Below are 20,697 nucleotides of genomic sequence, written 5' to 3'. Positions count from 1 at the left end.
ATAGCAATACCTACCTTTGCAGAAACAAAGAATGGCTAATTTATTCGCAATACCTACCTTTTATCAAGAGAAATGGTATATGTACAACCATTTTGTGATAATTTTTAGACAATTTTCTCTCTCATACTTACATTATATTCTTACTCTCTCTCATCCTTTTTCTCTCTCTATTATTTTTAACCAATAAAAAGAGAGAAAAAAAAGGTTGTCATGACAGTTGTACGAAATGGTTGTTCAAATATCATTGCTCTTTATTAAACAAAACCTTTAGGTAATAACCATAACAACCAAAACTCAAGGACATATCATATCATCATAACCTTACACAAACAAACAAGAGGTTTTGTCAACAAAAAACACCTTACACAAACAAACAAGAGGTAGATGACACTTTTTGCAGAAAATAGTCTACAAAATATATTTATTTATATATGCTCACTCTAATTTCTCTTTCTTCTGGTATTCTGAAAAAGCAATGTTTTTTTTTTACATAAAAAAAATATATAAAGCAATAAAATAATGGGTAGGGGAAAGGTAGAGCTAAAGAGGATTGAGAACAAAATAAATCGTCAAGTTACATTTGCAAAGAGAAGAAATGGGATGCTCAAGAAGGCTTATGAACTCTCTGTCCTTTGTGAAGCTGAAGTTGCTCTCATCATATTCTCTAGCCGTGGAAAGCTCTATGAGTTCTGCAGTGGCACTAGGTACATGAATCTTGTTTTTTTTTTTTTTTTATGAATTATTCTCTTGTGTGACAAATCTTTGACACTAATTATTTTTGGGATGTCGGTGTTTTCTCTTGATGTCTGTCCACTCTCCTGATTTATCAAAAAAAAAATTTATTTTGGGATTTTTTGGGTCTGGCTTGAGTTGTTTAATTGATTGCTTAAAGGTTATATCTTGTTGGTGAAAAATTTGTGCACATATTTTTCGTCAAGATATTTTTTATCTCTTTTTTTGTTTATGGTTCTTTGTTCTTTGGATTTGGTAAGGGAGTAACTAGATTGCAGCCACAATTTGTAAGAGTGTTATCCATGATGAATTTTATCAAATTATTTCTTATTGTTCTTTCTGTTTATGGTTTGATTCAACAATATTTAGTAAAAATATTGCAAAAAAAAATTAATGAGATTAAACTGACTTTTATTATAATTTCTTTGTCATATCTAATTATTGTTCTTTCTGTTTATGGTTTGATTCAACAATATTTAGTAAAAATATTGCAAAAAAATAAAATAATGAGATTAAACTGACTTTTATTATAATTTCTTTGTCATATCTAATTATTGTTCTTTCTGATTATGGTTTGATTCACCAATATTTAGTAAAAATATTGCAAAAAAAATAAAAATTAATGAGATTAAACTGACTTTTATTATAATTTCTTTGTCATATCTAATTATCATAAATTAAACCCTTTCATGATATATGCTTAAAATCTAAAAATTATCATAAATTAAATCCTTTCATCATATATATGCGTATAATAAAAAAATGAGATGAATGGTTTTTTTTATATAATTGTTAGCTAGTATTATTTCTCCAAGTAGTAAATTAGTTTTAATTGCAGATTGAAATATTTCCTTCTAAAACTAAGTTTTATTTTTTTATTTTAAATTATGAAAAATTAAAGAAAGGAAAACTGTTTAGAAGAGGGAGGATGGTCTCCATTTATGGAGCTTAAAATTTTTATAGAATTGTTGAAAATATAATAATTCAAAGTCTTTTTTTTTTCATGTCTCTAAGTTGAATAATAATATGCCTAAGTGAGGTCATGTCTTTGATGTTCTGTCGATCTTGAGCAAAATTATTTTTGATTTAGAAACATGTATGTTTCTTATCTTTGATCTTTGATACCCTTACGTTGTCAGGATATGATTCTTTTCCATAGAAAGATAAATCAGCATTTGATCGTACAAAAAATGTCAGATAAAAATAAATAAATTATCATTCAATTTAAGGGATGATTTTAATTAAATAATTTATAATATTTTTATAAGCATAATTAATTAATAATTGAGAAACAAATGTTACTTTTGGCTTTTTGTTTGTCCTGTCCAAAGTTCACATTGATCGTGCATTTGTTCGATTCCTTTATTTGATATGCATCTTACAGCAGAATATAATACCTCAAGTCTTTGTTTTAGGAACATTTTGACTGCCAATGTTTTCTTTTTTCTTACATAACCAAACCTGATTTACTTTTAAAAAGACTATAAACTCAAAAAACAATTACAAAGAAATTTGTATTTAGCTCATTTCAATGCACTAGCAGGATTTAAAATCACAATCTTTGTATCCAAATCATGTCTTATCACCATTAGACTAAATTCTTTGAGATAATCAAACATAGTTTATGAATAGAACTCTTTTTATGGTTATTTATATATTATTTTTGTTAAATAATAAGTTATTGGTCTTATGCTATTAAACACTTTAGGTTTTTAAGTTAGTAGTCTAAACGAATATGTATTATTTTATATTATATTTGTAACATTATTTTGATAAGTCATGCCATTGTAATCTTGTGAGAAAAAAAAATACTTAATAATATAACCTAAATACATTCTCTCAAAGAAAATATAACCTCAATACATCTTATTATAATACTTAATAATTCAAACCATTGTATGAAACTGGAGGTTCGGCTCTCATAGTAAAATTAGGCCTCTAATAAAAAAAAACGCACAACTTTTTTAAAGATTAATCTTCTATTTAAATTGAAAATAACACTCATATAATGATTATTAGCAACTGAAATCAAAATTAGAAATTATTTTTACTAAAGACATGTTTTTTAACTTAGAAATAGAAACATGAAACATGATTTTTTTACTTAGAAATTGAAACATAAAACATGTTTATTTTTCGTTTTTGAGTGGGGGTGAGGATATTGAGCAATAATTTTTTTCTTGAGGCCCATCACTTTGGGAGACCCAACTCGGTTGAGTTCTTTGCACTCCCTAAAGAACGGCCCTGCCTCAAATCATATTTAATAATCCCAAGATTCTTTTGGTTGAATTTATTCCATAAACACAATTACAAATAAATAACTTTTAGGCAAACACACAAATAAAAGAAGAATAACTTTTTTAAAAAAAAAATGAATGATATTTGTTTTGACAAAAAATAATAATTTAGTCGCATCATTTAACATTATTTAAATATTTTCTCTTCGATTTACTTTTTTTGTTTGTGTTCAATCATTAATTTGAGATTGTGTCCAAATGAATTTTTCTCCACAAACTTCATAGATAGATAGTTTGTTCTCATTGAAATTACTTAGAACATCTTTAATGAGGTGTCTTTTACTTAACAAAACCTCAATTGGTTAAGGACTCACATTAGAGAAATAAAAAAATAAGTATTTATTAATCACCGGTAATCATATAAGGATCCTCTCTCTTTTCAATTAATTTGTCTTATAATAAAAGTAGGAAAGAAATGGATAAAAGTTAATCCCACCGTTCAAATTCATATGATTCTTACTCTTTCAATTTTTTATTTTTATTTTTAAAATGAACACATTAAAGTACATATTAATCGACTTAATTAGAAACTCTTTTTAATTTAGTATCATTAAAGTCATTGTGAATTCTCTTTACTTCACTATTATTGTGAATTCTCTTATACATTTCAATTCTGATCATATCAAAAGAAAAGTCGACACATAGGTTCACATACTCTTTGGAAAAATCGACACATAGGTGTTTGACACATAGGTTCACATAGGTTCACATACTCTCTTTTTTCGGTCAGACAACTGAGGGGAAAAAGGTGATTGACATGTTGTCTGCAGGAAGATTTTGTTTTGTAAAGTCTAAAAATATTTTTTGTTTACAACCAGAAATCGTTGTCCTTATTTAGCTATAGAGAAAAAGAATAATGCAATTTGAAATAAGCTTAATTACATGATATAAACATAGTTTGATTACATCATCGATTTCGAAAAAATAATTTTTAAACTACAATTACCTTTAATTAGGAAGAGAAATGATATTTTGACAACCATTTTTTGACAACTTTTGGACAACTTTCTCTCTCATACTCACATGATATTGTTATTTTCTCTCTTCATTTTTCTCTCTCTATTGTTTTTGACCGATAAGAAGTAAGAAAAACAAGGTTGTCAACAAAGTTGTCATCAAATAGATGTCAAAATATCATTACTCAATTAGGAAATGTGGCAATAGTGGACAATTTAGTTATATACTCAACATGACACATGGTTATTTTTTTTTTGTAGTGGCCGGGGTTTGAACCTCGAACCTTGCATATTTCATGCATTGTCCCAACTAAGGGTGTTCAAAACCGAACCAATCCAATAGAAAAACCGCAAACCGAACCAACCCAAACCGAAACCACAAAAAACCGCATTTGGTTCGGATGTAATCGGATCATTTTTTTACTCAATCGCATGGTTTGGTTTGGTTTGCGGTTTTCATTTCACCAACCGAACCAAACCAAACCAAACCGCAACATAAGAAAACTATTAATTAAACATATGTCACCTAGACCAATACTCATATAAACTCAATGAATTTTTTTATAAAATGATATATTTTTTCTCTTGTTAAGTTCATTCTTTTGTTTTTATTTCAAAAACGTATTTATGTACTACTTGAACTTTTAGAAAATGATAAAATTTTAGTCATTTGCATTTCTTAGAAAATAGAATTACTTTTTGTCCACGTTTTTAACTTGGTCTATGTTGTTGGAAACATTGTAAAATGAAAAATTAAATTGTAATGTTTGATGAAATTTAAAACATTGCTGAAAATATGTTGTGTTTCATCTTTTTAACTTGATTTTAATGTTGGAAACAAAAAAATATATTGTATCGAAAAAACCGCACTAACCGATCCAACCCAAATCGCATTGGTTTGGTTTGGTTTGGTTCGGATCTTATTTTTAAATTCAACCGAGCCAAACCAAACCGCATGGTTTTTTATTATGCGGTTAGGATGACTTTTACGCTCAAAACCGAACCAAACCGCACCGCGAACACCCCTAGTCCCAACCAACTGAGCTATGCTCACGAGGACTGACACATGATTATTAATGTTACTGTACTACTTTCTACTGAATTAGACAAATATTAATATTATATTGTCCTTTTAAAAACGTGGGGAAATCCTTGAACCTGAAGTCGAGCAGAAGTAAATTAATTTTATTTGATGGTATTCCTTGAACCTGCTATATTTGGACCTTATTAATTACTGGCACGCATTAGCAACATTTTACTATGTTTGGCATGTATAGCATCATTTTTCTCACACAAGTGGTTTTTTTGTCCTTTGTCGTGGTTATTTTAAAAAGATATAATTTTTATGTTATATATTGGCCGTTTCTTTAACTGATAAATATTTTTGTTTGATGGTATTCCGGCTATATTTGGACCTTGTTAATTACTGGCATGCATAACACTAACAGCATTTTTTTTTGGTGTTTGGGGTTCGAAACCCGAATCTTACATATATTATGCATTGTTTTTCCCAATTGAGCTAAACTCACGATGACAGCATTTTACTATTATTGGCATGTATAGCATAATTTTTCTCACACAAGTGGTTTTTTTTTGTCCTTTGTCGTGGTTATTTTAAAAATATATAATTTTTTTACTAATATTTTTGTACATAATAGTGATATTTGAACAACCATTTATGCCAGCTTATTTTTTTTCCTTTTTTTATTGGTGAAAAACAATAAAGAGAAAAAAAAAAGAAAACAAGAAGATAATGTGAAGATGAGAGATAAAGTGGTATAAAAGTTGTCACAAAATAATTGTACACATATATTTCGGACTAGAATACACCTTCTAGATGAGAGAGAATAAGTCCTCGTGAGTTTAGTTCAGATGTTTGGGACAATGCATAAAATATGCAAGATCCGGGGTTCAAACCCTGGCCACTACAAAAAAAAAAGATGATAGAGAATAAACATCAAAAGAACCCTAGATACAAAACAAAGACCAAGCTGAAAACTTATGCCAGGAGCAGCCCTACACTATGGAAAACATCCTTAACACCAGGATAGAAACACCAGTTGGAAATAAGTGTTTCTTGGTTGTTTAAAAAGAACAGTTGCTGCCATCAAACATCCACTTGAATAGTCAAACATCCTAATCTCTCACCACCAATAGCCATAAATTTGCAAATTAGCAACCAAAACACAAATTTAGCACCAAAAGTGTGTGGTTAGTTAACTATAAGTTTGTCCCAATGAATGGTAAATTAATCAAGTGTGAGTGATTAGTCTCGACTATGAATAAGTTAAATGTTTGAATATATATAAGAGAGGTAAACCATAACATGGTCTGATCCATTATATGGCTATAGTCACACCAAAGTTTTTCGAAATACAATTTACATATTAAGGATGTCTTTAAGAATTAAACTAGTACTTTTTCCAAGAAAAAAAAAAATAAAGAATTTAACTAGTATTTGAACCCGTGTGATGCACAAAAAGTTAATTATTGTACTAAGTAAATCTTTGGTATATTTTTAGAGTAAAAATTCGCCAAAATATCTAAGGATATCCAACAATATTATAGAAACGGATCCATAAAAAAAATTGGAAACAGATTAAGATAAAAAAAAATCATGTTATTCATAATGATTTTTTTTTATTTGTAATATATAAAAATAAGAATTTCAACTTTTTATTAAAGAGTATATAAGAAAATGAATTTCTAATTAGAATGATACAATTATTACCTACAATACATCTTAAATGGGTAGAAAGATAGTTGTGTGCAAACCGCTGCACAGGTTAACAGTAAAATGCTACCAAAATAAACCTCTGACCTCTCTCTTATCTCTATCGTTCCCCAACTTCCGACAGCTTTCAGCGCCCTCCCCAAATCCAAACAAACCCTCCGCCGAGATGTAGGTCGGGGTTGGTGGTGCGTTTGAGAGCTTCTCTCCGCACCACCATCGCACCTTCTCCCTCCGGCATCCTTCTCTGTCGTCACTGTTGCCTACCGGTCTCCTCTTCCCGTCCGTCTCATCTTCCCGTCCGTCTCCTCCGTCGCAGTTCGGCCACCTATTGGTTCTACAAGATCGTGCCTGGTGCGTCTTGCTCGGATCTCTCCTAGATCTGTTTTCGCAAAGTGGGTCCGGTGGGTTGTTTTGCCGGTTGGCAGTGATGGTTGTGGGATCTGGTGGTTGTCGGTGTCTGGCTCGGGTCTCCGTGTTTGGTGTGTGGTGTTTGGTTCTCTCTGGAGGTCTTGTGTGTGTGTCGTGTTGTGTGTGTCGTGGCTGTTTTTGGTGGTTGTCGGCATCGTCGCGGTTCAGGGCGATTTTTGGCTGGTCCTTGTGTTTTTTGCAGGTTGCTGGTCTTGTTCGTGTCTGTTGGTGCGTCCTCAGTGTTGTTTGTTTGTGTTGTATCCAGCTGTCAGTATGTTGTGTGTTGTGGTTGTGTTTTAAGGTGGTGTTCTGTCAAGGGACTAGGGTCGAGGCTGTTTTAGGTCTCCCTCAACCCTTTGGTGGTACACTGCTATGTTTTTTGGTGGTCTGTTTTGTTTGTGCTTGTTTTGCTGTGTTTATGTTTTAGGTGTTGTGCTGACGGAGTAGTCGTTTGTTGCACCTTTAGCCGTCCTGACTGCTCAGTTGTCGGCGGGTGCAGGTCCTTCACGATTAATCCTCCTTCGCAACTCCCGGATCGTTGTCGTCGTAAGGATCACGGTGGTGTGTGGTTGCCTAGCTGAGAGTTGGGTATGCGCCGGTCTATTCAGGTGGTGGTGATGCAGATTATTTTGGTGGCTTGTTTTGATGTTTGTGTGTGAGCTGGTTCGCTTTGTGCTACTGTTCCGCCTTTTCTTTGTAAGGTGTCTGCTCTGGTGGTTCGTGAGTTGAAAGGTGTCTTTTTGACTTGTATCGGGAGTCTTGTGGGCCGATCGCTTTTGATTCGAGGTCGGGAGCAAGTTTGTGACTCATGTTCTTTTAGGTTGTTGTGTTGTCTCCTCCGTGCGACCGGGACTTGAGTGGTGGTCGAAGCTGAACGTTTGAAGCAATGTCTTTTCGGGTGCCTTATTGATCACTGTTGGCGGTGTTGGTTCTCGGAGGTGTTGTTGTTAGGGGTTTTTGCATTTTGAGAGTGCTGATGGTTTTCTTGGGGGGGGGGGGGGGGGGGGGGGGGTTTGGTGTTTTTATTTTCTCTTTTTGGTGTAATACTTGGGATTTAATCCCCTTATATATATAATACTTGGGATTTAATCCCCTTATATATATAATATATTTTGCCATTCAAAAAAAAAAAAGTTAACAGTAAGATATTTCAAACAAAACAATAAATATTAATAGTGAGCAATATTAATTCAACCAAGAAAAAGTCACAGTACAGTTCTCTTTTATATATCTTATATGGATCCATTTTTTTAAACAATTATTGTTTGTTGCAAACAGTAACATGCAGTGACATATTGACAACTAATAATACATGAAAATTAGAAATGGTCAAATCACAAATGCCTTAGAAGAATATAATTTCTTTTTAGGGAACCTTAGAAGAATATAAATTATAGCAATAATATTCATACTTTAGTGATAATGTCAATAATACATGACATGTTTTTTTCTTTTTTGGTAAGTATACAATTAAAACTATTTGAAATTAAAATTCTTAATGTCCTAAAAAAGGGATCTACCAAATTTTTATACATGATCGAGAACCTCAAAACACATCAAGCCACACAACCACCAACACCTATTGAAGGATAAAAATTACCACACCATACATCTTAAAAGATATCATGTCCATTCAAAATGCATAAATAAAATCGATGTTGTCTTGCAAATCGCCGTTGTCTTGCAAAATACCTATGAAGAATATAATCACCATCATACCTATGAAGAAGATAAATGACTCATTGATAATGGCAAAATGAAGAAAAACAAATGTGAAAAACACCATTACATTATAGGAGAAATAAAATAATAGAGATCAATAAAACCATGTAAACAAATAAATAATAGTAACAAATATCAAATTACAAACCTTTTAAATTCAATAGCATGTCATATGCATATAAAATAAAATAAACGTCAACAAATAAATTAGAACCAAATGTAATGAAATAATAACATGATTTGGAGGGAAAAAATAGATGAATTTGAAAGAAAAAGTGAGAGAAATAAATGAATCTTGATACAGTAAGTGGTCAAAGAATTCATAACAATAGCATTTTGGCATCGCAACATGAGAAATACTAATACTCACAGAAAAATCATTTTGTTGAGTGGGTGGAGAAACAATGTATTGTTATGGGAGAGATTAGAGGTTTATGTAAGAATTTAGTAACCGAAAAAGAGAGAATGGAAATTTAGTAATAGAAAACAATTATGTGCATTTAGGATTTGTAATGTAAGTCCTCGTGAGCTTAGCTCAGTTGATTGGGACAATGCATAAAATATGCAAGGTCCGAGATTCAAATCCTGACCACTACCAAAAAAAGGACTTGTAATGTAACATACAATCAATAATTGAGAGGATTAGGGTTGGGAGAGGCATAGAATTAATAATTTAATTGATAAAGGAGTTTGTGTGGGAGGATAAAATTGGAATGAGGTGACAAAAAATAGATGGAAAAATAGGCAAATTGGGTATTAGTTAGGGTTGGGATTAGGTTTTGCATGACTATCTCTAATTATTAAGTAATAATAATAATAATAATAGATGTTTGTAAAGTTGCATTATCATATATAAAAATAAAAGACTAATCCATCACATCTTTGGATAAATTTTCACCTAAAATACTCATTAACTAAAAATGAAATAAAATTCATATATACAGTAACAAGTGAGGTAGCATTATGGATATGCTCACGAATTTTTTTTTTTATAATAATTTATTAAGATTTTGGAGACCTATAAGTATAAAGTGATAGTGGTCATTGAGCATGAGTTATTGCTTTCAAAAGACAAATAATCAAACCCTTGAAAACTTTTGATTTTTCGTTTTCAAATTAGATAGATAAATTGTTAAAAGGAAATCCTTAAATTATTTGCTTGTTGATTCCATAACATTGTAGAAAAACTAAAAATACATCTTAATAAAAACAACCAAATACCCCTAAAAAAACAAATACAGCTATGAATACTATCATCATTTAAAGAATAATTTGCAACATATATTGTGCATGATAAAATCATAAAAAAGGCAAAAAGTTAAAAAATTTATAACAACTTTTTTGCCTAAATTTTTTGCTTTGTAGACTTAACAACTTCTATATATAAAGATACCGAATCATTTATTTCAGAAAAAATAAGGCCAAAAATCATGAAATTCATAAAAACTTTTTTTCCTCAAAAAATATGCTTAGGAAGCTTTTTTTTTTTTTTTGAGGAAATATGTTTAGGAAACTTAACAACTTTTATACAATACATTTTTTGCTTCAAAAATTTGATTAGGACACTTAACAATTTTTTTTATATAAGATACCAGATTATATATATTTATAAAAAAAAGCGAAAAATTAGTAAAATCGGAACAACCTTTTTGGATCCAAAAATTTTCTAAGGAGACTTGACAACTTTTATATATAAGATAAGATACCATATCATTTTTTTATATAAAGGAAAAAAATTACAAAATTTATAACAATTTTTTTGCCTAACACAAAATTTGCTTAGATCACTTAACAACTTTTATATATAAGATATCAAATTATATTTCAAAAAAAAAAAATTAGGAAATTCGGACAACCATTTTGACTCCAAAATTTGTTTAGGATACTTAAAAACCTTTATATATAAGATACCTGATCATTTTAAGAAAAATAACAAAAAGATAGGAAATTTTCAACAACTCTTTTCATCCAAAAATTTGCTTAGAAGACTTAACAATTTTATATATAAGATAAGATAAGATGTTAGAGGAAGTTGTGGGCACATTTTATTCCAATTAGTAAATGTTGGGATTACAAATGAACCAAAACTAATAAAATTAGCCCAAATAAAATTGTTATTCCGGGTAAAATAATATATAGTATTCAAAGATAGATTCTCTTTTGGCCCTTCTATTTGCTTTTTATCATGAAAAACAACATTTGATAGTTATCTCCGGAAACCAATAAAAACACAAAATGTTGTTTGGAAATTATCTCCTGGACAGTTTGCGTATTTGTGTGGAGGCAAAAGAGCAATTATCGTCTTTAATTTCATTTAGCAAATTTTTTTTACATTACTCCCTCCGTCCCTTATTAGATGATTTATTTGACAATGTACACTTTTGACCTGACATACTTTGACCATATTTTTATACAAATATACAAAGATAAATAATATCATATAATATGTTGTTGGATTCGTCTCGATGAATATTTTCAAAATATTAAAGTTTCATAATTTTTTAAATAGATAATTAAAAATATTAAAGATAAAAAATATACATTAGTATGTGTGTCAGAGTCAACTAGGTCATCTAATAAAGGACGGAGGGAATATTATTTTAGCCACACCAAAAAATTATTCTCAAATCCACCCCTACCATATAATTAATGTGTTTAGGATTTTTGTGGGATATGCGGTGGCTGATCTTTTGGTGGTCCTAAAGCATTAGCTCATTCTTGTTTTTTACACTTCTCTGATCTCCCGAACACTTTATATAAATGCATGGAGAACATGATTAATTCTTTGAAATAGGTGTATAGCTCTAAAACTGAATCATCATGGAAAGTGACGGACTAGGAAGAATCATCATGGGATTGCTTTTCAGCCCTATTAAACCCTGTGTTTATTATCAGGCTTTTCAGCCCTTTATTAAAAAAAGGTCATGTCAACCGGTGCTTCCGGGGCACTGGTTAAGGAAGTCAAAAGAAGAAATTGCAAGTAAAAAAGACACTTTTTAAGCTTTTTATGCTTTGATTACACAGCTTTCAATGCAAAACTTACTATATTTGCTCCCTTAACCAGTGCCCCGGGGGCATTGGTTAACATTTCCCTTAAAAAAAATGGTCAAAGCTAATTTGTGCCCTAAGGGTATAAGTTAAGGAGTTTAAAATAGAATTAAGTAACAAATTTTATATTAAAAAAATAACTTTTGAAACATTTAAGACATTAAATACACAATTTCCTAGAAAAAACTTCCATATTTGATCTTTTAACTTATGTCTCAAGGGCACAAGTTAGCATTTTAAAAAAAAAATTGTTATAGGATTGCCTGCATAATTAGTTTTTGGTTAAATCATGCTTTATATTGAGAATTGGCATTAGGAATTTGAGAGGCTAGAAATAGTGTTATTTTCTCCTCAAAGGACCCAAATGTGGATAATTATAGTGTTAATAAAACTCTACCTCTTGGAAATTACTCCTAGCTACGAAAATAGGGAGTGTTTGTTTATTTTATGAATGGATACAATTTCCATTAAATTGTAATCTTAGATAGTCTGTGTTTAGTACAACCATATACTTTATCTTGTTTGCTCTTTAAGAAAAAAAAAAAAAAGGTCATGTTGGTTTGAATCCTACATACAACAATGCACTAGAATATTTAATATAATGAAATTTTGAATCCTAGCTTTTGGGGGAATGAAGCGATAATTTTTGGGGTCTTTTTGCTTGACTGTATTTTTTTTATGTGATTTATATGCTCTTCGTTATTTTATCTTTCCATTTCCTTAATTTCAAAAAATATATAAATAATTATACTAATTTCTAGCTATGGTTTTAGCATGGCCAAGACAATTGAACGGTATCAGAGATGCAGCTATGAAGCATTGGAAATAAACCACCAACCTGAAATTGAGACACAGGTGTTCTTTTTTCTTATTTAGACTTTAAATTTTTTTGACAAAATTTAAAGTGGATAAGTAAGCTGCTAAATGTAAACCTAATTATAATTATACATGTATTAATTCTAACGAAATACTATATGCATTGTGTTGGGCTCAAGTGTGAGTTGTTTTTTTTTTTTTAACAAGGCAAAATGAGATATATTATTAACTCACAGGTAAATCACCGCGCACAAGACGTGCTACGAGAGAAACACCGCAAAACAGTTACAAGGTCACCGGTGCCGAATACTTAAGCACCACCAAAAAACAAAAAAAGAGATTATCGTTAAGCAACAACACCCATACATAAGAGAGGGTGTCGCCACCAATCATAATAATCATAAACAAAAGAAGGCGAGTGAGCCTTTAACCACAAGAAAGATGTCAGCTTTACTTTGTCCAAAATGGTATGAGGATCGGATGTCTGGTTGTTGAAGACTCGGTTGTTCCTTTCCTTCCAAATGGTCCAAGCGCAAGCAAACCAAATAACCTTGAAGAATGAATGCGATGATCGCGGCATGCCTGCCATATAACAAAAATGATAAAAGTGGTCACAGAGCACACAAGAAGTTATCGAAGAAATCTGTATCCATTGCCAAACAAGAGGCCACACGTTGCTCAATGTAACGCAGCCTAAAAACATATGGTCGGCTGTCTCATGGAAATCGCAGCCAGTCGGACACGAAATCAACTCTTCGTTAATCACCCTCCTTCACACTAGGTTGTCTCTAGTTGGAAGTCGATTGCGAAGAAGGCGCCACACGAACAAGCAAACCTTTAGAGGAATATGATTGTGCCAAACATTGTCAACACGTTCCGTAGCCAAAGGTGCATCCGCGGACATGAGGAATTAACAAGCCCCACGCACGGAGTAACCTCGAATAGGATGTAGCAGCCATTTCCACCTATCATGAACATTAGCCTACAAAACAACGTTATATAACAAAATAGTGCATTCCCTCACTTCCTCCTCCTCCCATGCTAACAGAAGACGCCTCCACACCCACGCACCACCCCCTCATCCCAACCCAACACTCCATCTGCTCCCTCCATTCGCAGCCAGATCAAAAATCCGCGGATATCTGCCCTTAATGGAACACCTCCCATCCAGTTATCGGTCCAGAAGTAGGTTCTACTACCATCTCCCACTACCCTACGAGTGTTACCATCAAACCAACTCCTGAAAGCCATTTCAACCCCACTACGGACGCCAGACAACATCCTCCACCATTGGGAACTATGTCGTCCGCCCTCCTGCAAACGGCTACCGTCCTCATTGTAACGAGCTTTTAAAACTCGATACCAAAGGCCCTCCTTATCAACAAACATCCTCCAACACCACTTCCCTAAAAGAGCTACATTAAATTCACCTAACCTCCTTATTCCTAACCCTCCTTCCTCCTTCGGTAAACAAACAAAGTCCCAATTGACCCAAGCAATTTTCCTAAACTCATCACAGCTCCCCCCCCCCAACAAAAAAAAATCGTTTAAGAATAGATGTAATAGAAGAGATTATACCTGCAGGGGCCTTGAAAAAGGAAAGAAAGTAAACCGGAAGAGAAGATAGGACAAATTTCAGCAATATCATCAGACGACCTCCCAAAGAAAGAAACTTGTTAGTCCACCCTGGCAGTCGAGCCTTAATGCGGTAAATCATAGGTTTCCAAAAACTAAGCCGACGAGCATCCCCATCGATAGGCAGCCCCAAATGAACAAAAGGAATACTACCCGTTCGACAGTTCATAACTGATGCAGCTTCAGTCAACCAAGAGTCAGTAACATTAACTCCCGTAAGCATACTTTTATGGAAATTAGCGCATAAACCAGACACCGCCTCAAATAAAAGGAGAATCACCCTTATGGATCTTACATTAGATCAACTCTTTTCACCAATAATTAGAGTGTCGTCCGCAAACTGAAGATGTGTTAGTTGCACTCCCTCTTGCTCACCAATGCTATAACCACGGAATAGACCGACATCCACTAATGATTTCATCATCACATTAAATCCGTCAGCCACCAACAAAAGTAAAAAAGGAGAGAGAGAGGGTCCCCTTGCCGAATCCTCCTCTCGATGGGAAACTCCTTCGGAGGGCTGCCATTCACCAAAACTGACGTCGTTGCAGTTCCTACACATTCAGTTATCCACTTTCTCCTAAGCGTTGGAAAATTCATTTGAGCCATCACTGTATCCAGATATTTAAAGTCCACTGAATCGTAATCCTTTTCGAAGTTAACTTTGAACAAAAGCATTTCCTTATTACAACGTCGGGCTTCGTCAACTACTTCGTTTGCAATAAGAATACCATCTAAAATCTGCTTCCCTTTCACAAATGTTGACTGAGAGTCTGAAATTACAGTGCCAATAACAACCCAAAGTCTGTTACCTAACACCTTAGCCAACACCTTATACATATAACGAATCAGAGAAATAAGGCGAAAATAATTTAACTGCTGAGGACTTTCCACCTTCAGAATGAGTGCAATAAATGTTGAGTTGATTCCTTTTGTTAGCTTCCCGTTACGATGAAATTCCGACAAAAATCTCCTAAATTCATCTTTCAACTCAGGCCAAAATTCTTTAATAAAGTCGAAACGGATGCCATCCGGACCCGGACTCTTATAATTGTCGCGGTCCCACACAGCCTGTTTCACCTCATCCAAAGAAAAAGGACGAATTAAGTTGGTTGATTCCGCATTAGAAATTTTTGCGAAATTTAACTCCTCCACCCCCGGCCTTTCTAAACCTCTAGCTTTGAAGTGATTAGAAAAATGTTGAAGCACTGCCTTTCTAATACTATGAACACCAATCACTTGAACTCTATCAACATACACCAATTGAATAGCATTGCGGCGGCGTCTGTTAGACATAGCACCATGAAAAACTTTGCGTTTGCATCGCCTTCCTTCAACCAGGTCATTCTTGCCTTCTGCCAACTCATGCTAGAATGCATACGAGCCATGGAATGTAAGCTCACAGATAACTCTTGAAGTTCCGACAGCTCATCCTCCACCAAAGCGGATTCCTCCCCCTTAATGTCCAAAGAAGAAATTCGCTCCCTAACTGCATTCATCTTACCATCCATATTTTGAGAGTGTTGCTGGTGCCATTCTTTCAAACTACCTTTGATCAACTTTAACTTCTCCTTCAGAACGTAACCACCCCAACCCTTCAAAACTGAAAAGAAACAAATATGCAAGCGACAAACTTATGGAAATAGGGTTCCACGAGAAATTGAGAAAACTCTGAAAATGTTGTTGAATGAAAAATTGTCTCTCTAGCTACAACTGAAGTGTTTAAAGACCAAGGAAACTTTAATGGGCCAAAAATGCAAAACAGAAAATAAAACAAAAATTATTAAAATTGGGCTGAAATAATAAAATCTAATTTTCGGCCTTCAAATGAACTCAGATGGCTGGAAAAGCTCATACATCATTGCAAAGCCATGTGTTTCACTCGTGAGCCAATTCCCTTTACGCAAATGTATATTAATAGTCATTCTGACATCTGATGACAAATATGCATTATCCTAGTCAAACCTTTATTACGCACAACTTCGTCTTCAATTCGTGCAGTCAGTCCTCCTACATCACATCAGTAGGGGTGGGAATGAGTCGGGTCGATCCGGGCTTTGCTTAAATAGGCTAGGCCTAGTTGAAAAAACTAAGGCCTAAGCCTTGGCCTTTTACCTGTTAAAGGCTTTATTTTAAGCCTGGCCTGACCTTTTTAAAAGTCTGACCCAGCCTATTAGCCTGTTTAAAAGCCTAGTTTGTGTTACAAAATTTCAAACAGAGTTTGTTCATCAATTTTTTTTCCTTTCAATTTACGCAACAAACTTAATATAGAGATAAACATTAATTAGATACAAATTAAACTAATAAAACACAATTGTAAAATTTATAGATGGATAGAAACTAAAGAATAGTCATGTATGATAACAACAATGATTTCAAACTTAATCTAATAACCAGACTTGAGCTTAGCCATATCAGTAGCTAGCCTTAGAATTGTGTTGGGAAATACCAAGAGTTGTGTTGTATCCTAAATACAAAATAATATAAAACTAAAATAATAATAATTGTCGTATGAGAATTTGAAGGATCAATAACTCTTTTTGGTATATATAAATATAAATAATAAATATGGTAAAATGTAATATACTTGTACACGGGTCAACCTGATAGGTTTGTAAGGCTTTTTTATAAGCCTAAGCCTGACCTATTTAAATTAATAGGCTTTTTAAAAAGCACAAGCTTGACCCATTTATTAAATGAGCTAGGCCGAACCGGGCTTTTAGTAGGCCGAGCCATAGGCCCCTGACGGGCGGTCTGGCCTATTCCCACCCTTATACATCAGTCTCCTCTACCTAGAAGAACTCGACCATGAGTTCTCATTTTGATAAAGATATTCATCTACATGATATTCATAGATGTCTACCCCATTGAAAATTTTAATTCTCCGACGGTTATCAACAACATTGCCCATCTGACATTTATCTCTCATGGATGCAAATTGTTTGGTATCTCACATGCAATCAACTCTTTTAAATCTCCTGAATCTCTAGCACTTCTTCTGGAATTGACACTTCCTCCTTCACATCACTCATCGGCTCATTGCTCACCATTAGACATAAACATTCAGTTTTCTTATCAGTCTCATCAAGTTTCTTATCATATTGCCTCATTACCAAGAAACTAGACTTCTTTTATCACGGGCTATTATTAAAGTGTAAAACAGGAGCCATAGAAATCTTATATATACCCAAGGTAAACATCATCACAGTATACCGTCTAAGATAAGTAATATCATTACCAAATTGTTGAGGTCTACCAAGTAAAATATGAGAAACATTCATATCAACAATATCACAAAGTACCTATTCTCTATAATGTCTGTCGATGGAGATAGAAACTCTGCAAAATAGTGTTACTCGAACCTGGTATCCCTTTTTGACCCAACCTAGGGTGTATAGCTTCTCATAAGGTTATCTGGATAACTTAAAATAATCTACTAATTTTTGAGACAACAAATTCTTTTTGCTGCCACTATGCACGATCAAGTTGCGCTTATTCTTGCCAGAACAATGTGTTTTGAACAAGTTCTTGCATTTCCCTTCATCATTAGATGCTAGTAACATCTTATGCAACACAAAATTTATCCTCTCATCAAATTCCTCCTCGGCAAACTCAACCCCTGCATACCCATCTTCCTTGATAGTAGGTTGCTCTCTTTTTTCTCTCCTTCCCTTTCTTTCACAAAGGCAGTGACTCTCCTTGATGGACAAACATTTGATCTGTGACCTTTTCCATTACACGGATAACAAGTATCTTTGGTAGCCTTAACATATGGATTATTTTGCCTCTAGGTTGGTGCCTTACTCTATTGTACACTGAGCTGCTAGCCCCGTTATTACTAGGATTGGAATCTTTGTTTGTTGTACTATTTTATTTGTCGGTTGCTGATTTAAGGATATTATGGGGAGAATATATTCTTAATGATGATAAATTTTGGGGGGATTTCTCTATCAATTCCGCCTTTAAAGCTAGGTTGGACGCTTCAGCCACGATCCAAGTTGTTTGTAAACCCATCTTCTCTTGCAAGGATCCTTTTAAGCCACTGATATATCGAGCTATCTTCTGATTTTCTGATTCTCCCAGTTTGTTACATTTCAGATTAACGCATGAACTCAGCTGTATATTTTGTCACCGATCACATGCCATGAACACAATCAATATACATCTTATACATAATTTGTTCGTAATCTTTCGGTAAAAACCGATCAAACTTCAATTGTTTCATCTTTTGCCAAGTTCGGATGGGTGTTTTCCTTTGCCTCTACCTCTGAACGACAAGTTTATCCCACTAGACTGCATCAGTACTCTTTAGTCTGATTGCTACCATCTTAACCTGATAGCTTTCAGGGACATCCATGACGTCAAAAAATCTGTCAACATCTATCTGCCAATCTAGAAACTCTTCCATTCCATCGTTCCATAAAACAATGGAATATCAACTTTCATGTGGTAATCATGGTGATTCCCACGTTCATCTCCTTCTTTAGTCACAATTTCTTCCTTTTTAGAACTCGAATCCTTAATAATTCAATTGTTTCCACCACGTGGAACCCTAATTGGTCCTCCTCCCATGTTCGGATTGTTTTTGTTGTTGTTGTTGTTGTTAACGTTGTTATTCACCTGAGTTGATAATGTTGCCACCTATGCATTTAGAGCATTGATGGCCGTGGAAAAAGCAGTGGTTATGCCCTTAAGCTCTGCTTTCGTCACCGGTTGATCTCCCATGGCTGATCACGTTACGAAAAGAACAGGAGAATCCTACTTTGATACCATTTAACGCAAACAGAAGCAAAGACTAGCAAACGCTAAACCTAGATTGAAAAGAAACAAGTATGCAAGCAACAAATTTGTGAAAATAGTGTTCCGGAATCCACGAGAAATTAAGAAAACTCTCAAAAAAATTATTGAATGAAAAATTGATTCTCTGGCTACAACTGAAGTGTTTAAATACTAAGCAACTCCTAATGGACCAAAAATCCAAAACAAAAATTATTAGAAGGTTGCTTTTCTGACAAGGAATACTTCCAATTGACACATGGAAATGACCTTAATGCCCCCAGCGGTTGTTAACTACCGCCGAATCTGAATGTAGCGATTGTTAACTGCCGCTACGTGCTTGCCCCTTTTCCAGAAGCTCATTTCCATCTTCCTAACCAATTTTAACTTTCATTTTCATCTAAAATTTTTATCAAATAACCAATTGAAAATTCTTCTAAAATTTTCATCTAATAATACCTAAACATATTCATCCAATATTTAACAGGAACATGGTAAAATTAAAACGCAAGAAATAATATAAAACGAACGAACGTACGTATATGTCATATAAATAGGAAAATGTATCGAACATGTCATAATAACACATCATGATCATCATAGTCAAAAAAATACAAAAAAAAAATCCTAATACTAATCAGCCCTGCCTACCCTGCCTCTGCTGCCCCCTGCGCCGCCTAGAAATCTGATAAGTAAGGACGAGCTCAGTAGCACTAAATATCCGTAGGACCTCCTCTTTGGTCATCTCGCCATGCCTGGCCGCAATATCTCGGGCTATGTGAGCCACATCCCGGACGATGGTCAGTGTGTCAGGCATCTCCCTGGCATGTTCCTCCTCAATCAGCTGCTCCACGTTCGCCGGTCTGGGAGGGGATCCCTCATCAGGTGGGAGAATGCGAGGGTGAGAGACTGTGGCATACCAAGCCATGTAGCCAGGAACATGATGCCATGGTGTCTGACACCCATCTACCCAACCACCTACTAACCATGCGGTAGCGTCCATCAACACGGTAGTCAGCATCTGTGTAGGCACCCGAGGGACAGCTGAAGGATGTCTGGGAATGTCCTACACAAAGGAGAACTGCCTCTTCACCCGCTCAGGCAAATGACGGTACACCCTCTCCTTCCCGCACATGAGCTATCCAGAGTAAGTGCACAACATGCTAAATGGGCGCACGTCTCTGCGATCACCATAGGTAGAAAACCTGACGTCATCCACCTCCAAGCGATCCAGGACTACGTGGTAATGGTGCACATCCGTATGCCCTTTGGTAGTGAGCCATCTCCCAGCACATGGTGTCCGCGGGTCCCAATCCCGGTTACGCTTCCTTGGGTAAGGACCTGACAAATGCTCCAAAATCCATCCCTGCAACAAAATAAATAATACACAAAAATAATTATTCGAGTTAAATATTCAATAAATATTCAATAAAGTAGTTAATACACAAAATAATAGTCTAACATTATAATAAAATTTATAAAATAAATTCATAAAGAAATTAAGATAAATATTACCATCAAAAGAGTCGCAGAGCCAGCCATCGTTCTGTTATTCAAGATAATAGAATCATCC

At 34.1% G+C, this 20,697-nt stretch overlaps 1 protein-coding gene and 1 pseudogene across 1 annotated transcript in view; one reads left to right on the top strand and one right to left on the bottom strand.

Annotated features, from left to right (window-relative positions):
• Positions 1-307: 307 nt before the first annotated feature.
• The window catches only part of LOC146937775 (agamous-like MADS-box protein MADS2), a 29,218-nt gene continuing 8,828 nt past the window's right edge, over positions 308-20,697 (top strand). Inside the window, exons 1-3 of the mRNA XM_085751909.1 lie at positions 308-380; positions 510-704; positions 12,671-12,752. Coding sequence (XP_085608035.1) covers positions 520-704; positions 12,671-12,752 — 267 coding nt within the window. The 5' untranslated portion in view covers positions 308-380; positions 510-519. The remainder of the gene's footprint in view (positions 381-509; positions 705-12,670; positions 12,753-20,697) is intronic.
• On the bottom strand, positions 17,137-19,792 carry LOC146937777 (uncharacterized; annotated as a pseudogene).

This window comes from Medicago sativa, chromosome 3 (assembly GCF_051527215.1).
Source record: "Medicago sativa cultivar Bolivia chromosome 3, Bolivia_mono, whole genome shotgun sequence".
NCBI classification, from domain to species: domain Eukaryota; kingdom Viridiplantae; phylum Streptophyta; class Magnoliopsida; order Fabales; family Fabaceae; genus Medicago; species Medicago sativa.
The sequence above is the reverse complement of the archived record's forward strand: the minus strand, read 5'-3'. Positions and strand labels throughout refer to the sequence as shown.